General features: G+C 40.4%; 1 protein-coding gene across 2 annotated transcripts; it reads right to left on the bottom strand.

Moving 5' to 3' along the window:
* Nucleotides 1–224: 224 nt before the first annotated feature.
* On the bottom strand, nucleotides 225–9,763 carry LOC111967409 (ubiquitin-conjugating enzyme E2 D2). 2 transcript variants are annotated; one of them, XM_023992390.2, is made up of 8 exons: nucleotides 9,435–9,763; nucleotides 2,595–2,658; nucleotides 2,395–2,426; nucleotides 2,220–2,297; nucleotides 1,980–2,085; nucleotides 1,769–1,862; nucleotides 1,572–1,621; nucleotides 225–1,220 (listed from the first exon to the last, which is right to left on the bottom strand). In XM_023992390.2, exons 1-7 carry the CDS (start codon nucleotides 9,456–9,458, stop codon nucleotides 1,573–1,575), a joined length of 447 nt encoding a protein of 148 aa, XP_023848158.1. In that variant the 5' UTR covers nucleotides 9,459–9,763; the 3' UTR covers nucleotides 225–1,220; nucleotide 1,572. The 2 variants fall into 2 exon arrangements, with proteins under 2 accessions (XP_023848158.1, XP_023848159.1); XM_023992391.2 differs by lacking the exon at nucleotides 1,572–1,621 and having other exon boundaries at nucleotides 9,435–9,761.
* Nucleotides 9,764–10,334: the final 571 nt, after the last annotated feature.

The following is a 10,334-nucleotide window of genomic DNA, read 5'->3' as shown; positions in this document are numbered from 1 at the left end:
GCAGGTATATCAATATTGAAGTGGACTTGACCTGTCTTAGTATGAAGATTTTCTTAAATTAAGGTATTGGAGTCTAGGAAAATAGTCATGGGGGGCCCTATAAATAACCCCACAGTTGGGGGCTTCTCAGCATTCCCAGAGGCATATCGTTTGCTACTTGTAATGCGACCAACAGCCCTAATGCATCTCCATATTTAAAAGTCCTGCTACAAAAGAAACCGGAGTTATTTGTTCAACTTTATTGAGAGAAAAAAAAGTAACCATTAAATAGCAGAGCTATTAGTTGATCAGCCATTGAGAACTTTGAATAACGTATTCAGTGCAAAAGAGAACAGTGTTATGGATGATGATTAACTAATGGCTCCACGTTCTAAAAACAAAAAGTAACAAAATATCAAAGTGAACACGTTTGCTCTCAATCCATTCTCAGCAGCACATAAACCAATTTCTTATTAACATGCATAAAATATTTCTTATTTACTGCATATATCTTCAGCAATTCTCCAGTTAAAGTTAAGATTCACCCATTTTGAATGTTAAAGTTTTTGTGCATCTCTGATGTTCTATTGATTCCTGCGTCATTCCATGTGTATATGAGTTATCGCCGTTCAAGCAGGCCGGCATGACAAGTTTTGCACCGGTTGCATTTCTGCCTGCTTGAACGGTAGCTCAGATACACATGGAATGACCTGGGAATCGATAGAACAAAAACGATAAAACATTCAAAATGTGTGAATCTTAACTTTAAGATTAAGTGTATAATATTCACAGACATCAGTTCTCTAATGCTATTGGAAAAGCATACAAAAGTGTGATTGAACCATGTTGATCTCCTCAATACAGAAATGGTGGCATTGAGAATCTTTATTTTTAGTTGGCACCTCCTGCGTGAATTCAGAGCAATCAAGAGCTCTTCACAAAGTGGCTGTGGTTGGCTTTATACAGACACATGCTTCACTGAGAGTTCAGAGCAATTGGCATCTTTTGTAAAGAAAAAAAGGGGTATTGGAGACATTTGTCCTTGTTAAGAGGATGTGAATACATTTAGGGGGCAAAACAAAATCAATTACTGTTATTTGCTGATGGTAAGGGGTTGCGGCCGAATGGGCAAAAAAACAGTAATTTATAGTTTTTTCCCAGCTATAATGCAAGTTGATACGACCATGACCGATTATCACATGGCGTACTTCTGAGTCCATTCCCGAGCTATTCTGTTGTACCTGTGGAAAAGTAACAGAAAATAAATCAGTCCACAATAGACAAGGGGTGGAGCTTCAAGAACAACGCCATGCCTTACAACACAGCAACTACCCAAGATAAACCTGAGATGCATGATGTTCACACACAGAGGACTCTCCCATAGTCCCACCAAAATGGCATTCAATACTGTCAAACAGTCCAAGACAGACAATCAGACAGTGGGAATACAGGTCAGCAAAGCCACCATCCACCAAAGCAAATTTACTTAGAGGCTGACATATTTTGCCACTGAGTTAGTTGAAGTGCTGTCAACAGTAAATGTCAAAACCCACAACAATGTCCTCTCCCTCGACGATGCAGGGCAGTCTTACCCTAAAGCATAGCGTACTTTTCTGTCCATTCTCTCGCTAGTCTATTATACCTGATGCAGAAGGAAAAGTCCTATATTATAAGTATCTAGATCTAATATTATAGGGTATAACTCACTTTGCACCGATCTTGTTCAAGCTTTTGGATCAAAAAGTTGCATAATATTTTATATCAAATGATTAGAGTACAATATACTAACTTTTCTGTATCTGTTTTGTAGATACGGGCGATCTCTGGCACTAACGGGTCGTCAGGGTTGGGGTCACATAAGAGTGAACAAATGGACAAAAGTACTGAAAGGGAGATTAAAAAGAAGGATTAAGAGTGGATCTTAGGCATGTGAATCAAAATGAAGTCAAGGTAAAAATGCGTAACACGAAGGGCACAAAGAATGAAAAACGACACCCTACCTTTAGAGATAGTTAATGCTGGAGACCACTGTGATCTCAAAATATCCAGGCAGATGCTGCCATTACTGTTAATATTTGGGTGGTAAATTCTTGTGGTGAACGCAAGCTGCAATGAAAAGGTTGGAGGAGCAATCAAACACATTGATCCATGGAAATTGCTCAATCATTCCTCAATCTTCTACATGCATCAAGACAACTTCAATTGTAAAAGAACAGAGGAACAAGAGCGGAAATAATTACCTTAGGTGGTTTGAAGGGGTAGTCTGTGGGGAAATGAATAGTCAGGAAAAAAACACCACCTTGGTATGGGCTGTCATTCTGAAAAGGAAACAAAATTACATCTCAACGGTCACACTGAGCAGCCAAAGCAACTTCAAATTCATCAAACGGAGAAACACTTTATAATGATACTCACAGGCCCCATAATTGTAGCTTGCCAATGAAACACTGCCAAAACAGAAAGGGAGACAGTTGAGGAATGTTTCAGATGCCATGCTGTTGATCATTTATTTATGCACTGAAATTATTCTGTATAATGAAAAGCGCTTTACAAATGTAATAAATTACGAATTATTATAATGTTAGGTTTACTACAAGTTCTCAGTTTGGCCTTACTGTCGTCTCCAACCGGGCCAGCAGAACACTGTGCAGGAGGGTCCCTGCCCAGGTCGTTCAGCTCCTGAAACAGAGACCAAACCAGAACACCATCAGCCCACTGTTCCCCTTCCAAGTACCAACACTTAACGCAACATTGCTACTGCACAGACCGCACAGTCGTACTTGGAAGAGCATTTGCTTTGCATTTACATTGCTGGTGTTGCAAAGAGCAAGGTGCACTGCACAGGAAGTACTTTTAAAGTTTAATTAGAGACTGATGAAAAGAGGAATCCATTTGATAACGACTGTAGCTCAATGATTAGTCTTGGCCATAATGAAAGTGGGCAGTGACTAAACAGTTTCTTGTATTGCCGTGATTGAGCATATGGTATCTTGCAGAGCCCCGTCAGAGCAAGCACTTCAGGACAACAGATCAGGTAAGAACTTCTTGGGCCAATAGTAATACTGTCTATATTGCATGTGGGTCCGAATGTTAGTCATGGAATAGATCAGTAAAATAGGTGCAAGCCTTGAGCAGGCAGGAAGCTGCGGGCTGTGTTGCCGTCAGGCAAAGTTGGTGTCTGTGCAAAGCTGAGCTAAAGTAGACACACACAGCCGTCACCCAACCTGTAACAGCCTGTGTTGACATGGGCCTAGGCCTCCTCACCCATGGCCAACTAACGGGTTAGAAAAGGTCAAAATTTTACTTATGTAAATACAGACCTGCTATATCTCAGTAATAAACATAGGCCTGCATAGACTTGAATGATGCGTATGTGAGTCGAGGAAAATAATTAGCCTAGAGTGTAGCGATAGTCCCAACTTTGCATGATGGATGACGCCTATCCCTGACAACTTGTAGCAATGTCTCAAACACCCAAGTCAGAGCGTGGATTTGCCTGATCAGTGCTACACTGGAGGGAAAGATGACAGTAGCTAGGTTTCCATAAAATTTGAAACAGATTTATGCAAAAAATTATATAATAAGCTTTTTATATGCACATTTTCCCACCAGAGTTGTTTCCATCAGACTGACTTTGTTGCGGATTAAAAGGCAGTGTGTGATGACAGGGCACATAAAAACACTTTTGTGCTTAAGTTTTTGTGTACAGGTTTTTTTTTTTTACAAAAAATAACTTGTTTGTGTATCCATTGCAATCTACACTACCGATAGTGTTGTCACAAACTGTGGCAATAAATGGCAAACTTGGCCAATCTGGTTTTCACACATGCTCTCAAGACAACAGTTTGCTCCTAAAGTAGATACTGGACAGGTTAGGTTATGACATGGATAAGAGCAAGATCTTTTTTATTTGTTAATTGGCAGCTAAGCATCGATCATCTTGTCACTAGCATACAAATCTAATCAGCATTTATTTGTCGTACACATGAGGTAATTTTCTAATCAGCATTTATTTGTCGTACACATGAGGTAATTTTCTATCTATAAAATCGGGTGACCCGCTAAGAAAAATTACAGCAAGTCTGTGAGGGTCTTAGGGGCCAAGCCGAATTTCTTCAGCCTCCTGAGGTTGAAGAGGCACTGTTCACCTTCTTCACCACGCTGTATGGGTAAAGGGACCATTTCCGGTTGTCAGTGATGTGCACGAGGAGGAACTTGAAGCTTTTCACCTTCTCCACTGCGGCCCCATCGATGTGGATGGGGTGTGCACTCTCTGCTTGTCTCCTGTAATCTACGATCAAGCGCTTTTGTTTTGTTAACGCCGAGGGAGAGTTTTTTCCCCCCGCCTACCACTGTTGTGTCGTCAGCAAACTTGATGATTGAGCTGAAGACGTGCGTGGCCACACAGTCATGGTTGAACAGGTAGTACAGGAGGGGGCTGAGCACGCACCCCTGTTGGGCCCCCGTGTCGAGGATCACCACGTGGCGGAGGTGTTGTTGCCTACCTTCACCACCTGGGGTCAGCCCATCAAGATGTCCAGTCTAGAGAAAAGTCTGTCTTCAGGCCTGGAGGGAAGCCAAAGTCATTCCGCTACCAAAGAGTGGTAAAGCAGCCTTTACTGGTTCTAATAGCAGACCTAAATCAGCTTGCTGCCAGCTCTCAGCAAATACAATGCTACTTCTCTGTAAAAAAAAAAAAATGACGTTCAGCATTCTTATATAGAAGGGCACTCAACATGTACTGCACTGACACAAATTACTGATGATTGGTTGAAAGAAATTGATAAGAAGATTGTGGGAGCTGTACTGTTAGATTTCAGTGCAGCCTTTGATATTATTGACCATAACCGGTTGTTGAAAAACACCTGTGTTATGGCTTTTCAACCTCTACCATTTTGTGGATTCAGAGCCATCTAATATAACTTGGGTTCTCTCTAATGTTAAACACATAAAATGTGGTGTACCGCAGGGCAGCTCTCTAGGCCCTCTACTCTTTTATATTTTTATCAGTGACCTACCACTGGCATTAAACAAAGCATGTGTGTCCATGTATGCTGATGATTCAACCATCTATGCATCAGCAACCACAGCTAATGAAGTCACTGAAATCCTTAAAGAGTTGCAGTCTGTTTTGGAATGGATGGCCAGTAATAAACTGGCCAGTAATAAAATAAAATCTCTAAAACTAAGATCATTGTATTTGATACAAATCATTCCCTAACCTCCGCTGAATCTGGTAATGAATGGTGTGGCTGTTGAGGAGACTACTTGGCGTTACCATAGATTGTAAACTGTCATGGACAAAACATAGATTCAATGGTTGATGGGGAGAGGTCTGTCCGTAATAAAGAGATGCTTTGCTCTTTTGACACCTCTCCACAAAGCAAGTCCCGCAGGCTCTTTTTTTAAATGTTTTTATAAGAAACAATATGTTGGAAATGTCTAATTGTTTGCATAGTCAACTTAAACAAAGCAATCACGCACACATTAACCCCACCAGGGGTCTTTTCACAGTACCCAGGTCCAGAACAAATGAAAGGAAACATACAGTATTATACAGAGCCATGCATGCATAGAATTCCCTTCCATCTTTCATAGCACAAGTGAACAGCAAACCTGGTTTCAAAAAACAAATAAAGCAACACCTCACGGCACAATGCCTCTCCCCCATGTGACCTACTGTTTGCGTGTATGTACTGACATGTATTTGTAACTGATAAATGCACACACACTACATGTTAATGTTTTTAAATGTATATAAATTGTAAAGTCTCTTGTCTGTAATGTATTTTTCATTACATGTCGGACCCCAGTAAGACTAGCTGTCGCCATTGGCGTCGGCTAATGGGGATCCTAATAATAATCAAATGGTGGACACCTTAACGTAAGTGGGGACAACATACTGGGATATGGAGAGATTGAATATGTCCGTAAACACTCCAGCCAGCTGGTTTACACATGCTCCCAGAACACGGCTTGGGGTAAAATTAAGACCCTCGATATTTATTGGAAACGAGCATTATGCTCATCACTGTCCACTTTCACCACCCTGTGCATGCTTTTCAAGTCGCAGTGGGATGACCACACAACATAGCATCGCGTGACTGTAAATTTACATCAACATGGTTATTCTAGCAACAACTGTGCCACAAATTGATTCCACCGCAATTCATAGCATAATTATTTTTTACAGACAAAAAGATAATTCCAACAGTTACCCCAAGTGTTTTTCTCTAAATCACAAGTCAAATTGCAACATTTTGTTAAAAATATGGCCCAGATTACTTGCCCATATCGTGCAGCCCTACGTGCAGTGTGGAAATTATCTCAAATGCAGAAATTGATGAAAATTATGACTTTTTTGGTGTTGAAGTTGAATTGAACAGTATAAAACAATCAGAATGGAGAAAGACCCATTGAAATCACGTAGAATGTATGTGTTGCCACCCTAGGCTCACGCACTACTCATTAAGCAAATTTAGAACTTTTACTTTTATTATTAAAAAACAAAATACCGTTAAAAATATATATATTAAATACTGTGATATAATATTTTGCCCATATCGCCCAGCCCTATAATAAACCAGAGTTTACATGCATCGTCCTGCATGTTTAGGCCTACATTTTGTTGCTGGTTTAATAAACTATGTTGGGTTCAATTCAGTTCAATTGTGTCAGTAAGTTTAAAACAGCAACATCCAATTCTAATAGGTTGGTTATTAGGCTATACCTTATTTGTACAGTAACAACCAATGTTTACCCTTTATTTTTCAGGCAGGCCTCAAAGGGCTTTGAAGCAACATCCAGGGTTACTAACAACTTATTTGTAGGCACAGGGCCTGTCCCACTCAATGTGAATATAAAGCTATCTGGAAGCATAGGCCTACATTTGTTTACACCTATTCAAACTGAATGTTTGTAAGCTAGGCATAATGTAAAATCAACACTAACGCCCAATTTGCTCATGTTTCAAGGGTACAGGCTACTACAGCAATGTAATGTTGGGGACTTCATCCATGGTGTTTTAGTTTCAATGTTTGCCAATTACAATCGAATATGCATTCTTTTATATTAATGCCATGGCCCTGTAACATTAAAAGCCGAGTAGCTACAGTGGTTCGCGAAAGTATTCACCCCCTTGGTATTTTTCCTATTTTGTTGCCTTACAACCTGGAATTATAATAATTTTTTTTGGGGGGGGGTTGTGTCATTTGATTTACACAACATGCCTACCACTTACAAAATACAATTTTTATTTATTTATTGTGAAACAAACAAAAAATAAGACAAAAAAACTGAAAACTTGCACGTGCATAACTATTCACCCCCCCAAAGTCAATACGTTGTAGAGGCACCTTTTGCAGGAATTACAGCTGCAAGTCTCTTGGGGTATGTCTCTATAAGCTTGGCACATCTAGCCACTGTGATTTTGCCCATTCTTCAGGGCAAAACTGCTCCAGCGCCTTCAGGTTGGATGGGTACTGCTGGTGAACCGCAATCTTTAAGTCATACCACAGATTCTCAACTGGATTGAGGTCTGGGATTTGACTAGGCCATTCCAAGACATTTAAATGTTTCCCCTTAAACCACCCAAGTGTTGCTTTAGCAGTATGCTTCGGGTCATTGTTCTGCTGGAAGGTGAACCTCCGCCCCAGTCTCAAATCTCTTGAAGACTGAAACAGGTTTCCCACAAGAATATCCCTGTATTTAGCGCCATCCAGCATTCCTTCAATTCTGACCAGTTTCCCAGTCCCTGCCGATGAAAAACATCCCCACAGCATGATGTTGTTCTCGGGATGATGAGAGGTGTTGGGTTTGCACCAGACATAGCGTTGTCCTTGATGGACAAAAAGCTCAATTTTTGTCTCATCTGACCAGAGTACCTTCTTCCATATGTTTGGGGAGTCTCCCACATGCCTTTTGGCGAACACCAATACGTGTTTGCTTATTTTTTTCTTTAAGCAATGGCTTTTTTCTGGCCACTTTCCGTAAAGCCCAGCCCTGTGGAGTGTACGGCTTAAAGTGGTCTTATGGACAGACACTCCAATCTCCGCTGTGGAGCTCCTTCAGGGTTATCTTTGGTCTCTTTGTTGCCTATCTGATTAATGCCCTCCTTGCCTGGTCCGTGAGTTTTGGTGGGAGGCCCTCTCTTGGCAGGTTTGTTGTGGTTCCATATTCTTTCAATAATGGATTTAAATGGTGCTCTGTGGGATGTTCAAAGTTTCTGGTATTTTTTTATAACCCAACCCTGATCTGTACCTCTCCACAACTTTGTCCCTGACCTGTTTGGAGAGCTCCTTGGTCTTCATGGTGCTGCTTGCTTGCTTGGTGGTGCCCCTTGTTTAGTGGTGTTGCAGACTCTGGGGCCTTTTAGAACAGGTGTATATATACTGAGATCGTGTGACAGATCATGTGACACTTAGAATGCACACAAGTGGACTTTAATTTAACTAATTATGTGACTTCTAAAGGTAATTGGTTGCACCAGATCTTATTTAGGGGCTTCATAGCAAATACATATGCACCCACCACTTTTTCGCTTTTTCTTTTCATTTCACCAATTTGGACTATTTTCTGTATGTCCATTACATTAAATCCATTTAAGTTACAGGTTGTACTGCAACAAAATACGAAAAACGCCAAGGGGGATGAAATAGTTTTGCAAGGCACTGTAATTGGGTGTTTTCTTAAATTAACGAGTGACTACCTACTCTTGCATTTTTATCTCGACTTCACAATCAAATGTCAGTGCATTCATGACATCGCTCTAAACCAAGATTAGGAGAAGTGTTGAATGTATTACTTTGTTTGGGGACACAGCAATTACACTATTTTACTTTAGTAATAATTACCACGGCAGCCATGTATATTTTTATGCCAGGGTTTCGGAATAGATGCCAGAAAATACCAACACGAGGATGACACTCGACTTGGCCAGCTTGTATGACAAGGTTTATATTTCCAGCAAGATACACCAAACCGAAACCTGCCACGAGTTGGTGGTAGTGGTATGTAACAACAACCATATCCTCAATCTCATCAGGTTTCACCATGACTTGTTAACTAGCACCAGAAAGTTTATGGGATAACGTTACTATCTAACAATGACACCGACTAAGTTAACGTGAGACGATTAATATCATTCGGATTGAGCTAACGTTACTGCTAGTTAGATTCTGAACTAATATTGAGCTCACACTCACTTTAAATTAGCTAAAACTAGCTAACGTTAGTTTAACCACTTAGCTAGCTAAGCTACTAGGCCATGCTACTGCAAGCCAAGCTGACTAACAACCAAATAAGCACGCTTGTTATAGCGAACTTGCAACTGCTCACTGTACGACGCGTTACATAGCTAACTAAAACGACAAATATACATTTTACCACATGACCTATAACATATCTAACTTATTTAGCTGTGTTTACGGAAAAGACTCAAACAACAATCAATTTACCTTGTGAATTCGTTTTAAGGCCATTCTGCTAGTGCGTAGGGACCGGTTGTCGAAGATAGAGCAAAGGCTAGCTACGTGATGCTAACTAGCATATAGCAATTAGCTGTAGTGTACGGCGATCTACCCCAGCTAGCTTTACATCAACTGACAATATTACTTTTATAGTTGATAAACGGGTATCAATATAGCTATACTGGTATTTTCGCTTTTCCTTGGTCGACAGCCGTTGGCCTCTTTGACTGCACTGGTATTATAACGTTTCCGATACGTTAGCTCGGCTCGTTCTTCTGGTCACGACTGTGAAGTGAGCAATATTAGCGATGAGTTGAATCAGCGGTTCGCCTTCATAATAAAAGTCCCGCATTGAAACTATACAAATAGTCGAATCATGCCACAATTGGATTAAACCCAAACAAAACAAATCACAGAAAGTACTGTATATTATACAGAAGTCAAATAATAAATTATGCAGTGGTGTTATTTGTGTGCATACAAATGATATAATAAATTGCTAAAACATATATATGATCACCTCCATTAGTCGAGAGAAGAGAACGTGAAGAGAAAGTTGATAAATGTATCAAATCTGAAGGAGAGTGGTTTCACTAAATGTTTCCCTGTGACCGGATATGATAAACTCAATTCTGACTGCCTTTTCTGTTCAGTCCTATCACAGAGCCCTGACCTACATGCCATGTAGTGAGTTTAAAATTAAGATTGCTGCGTCTTGTTGGGTATCAGAGCTGGCATGTCTACTCTAGAGAATACTCAAACAACAGGGGGAATCAAGGGTTGAGGGCATTACTTTGCTAACTTTTTAACCCAATGGGAGTATTAACTCAGGTAGCATAAGAACACTGCATAAGTAATGGCAAAATGTGTAGAATTGCAGGAAATTAG

This window comes from Salvelinus sp. IW2-2015, linkage group LG8 (assembly GCF_002910315.2).
Source record: "Salvelinus sp. IW2-2015 linkage group LG8, ASM291031v2, whole genome shotgun sequence".
In the NCBI taxonomy this organism is placed as follows: domain Eukaryota; kingdom Metazoa; phylum Chordata; class Actinopteri; order Salmoniformes; family Salmonidae; genus Salvelinus; species Salvelinus sp. IW2-2015.
Note: the sequence above shows the minus strand (reverse complement) of the source record. Positions and strands in the feature narration are given on the sequence as shown.

What these genes read in the sequence shown, in the direction of transcription:
- LOC111967409 (XM_023992390.2), bottom strand. Translation starts at nt 9,458, where the DNA reads ATGGCCTTAAAACGAATTCACAAG. An exon ending in TGGCCCGGTTGGAGACGACA is followed by an intron (nt 2,427 to 2,594) that starts GTAAGGCCAAAC and finishes CTGTTTTGGCAG; the next exon opens with TGTTTCATTGGCAAGCTACA. An exon ending in ACCCCTTCAAACCACCTAAG is followed by an intron (nt 2,086 to 2,219) that starts GTAATTATTTCC and finishes TTTTCATTGCAG; the next exon opens with CTTGCGTTCACCACAAGAAT.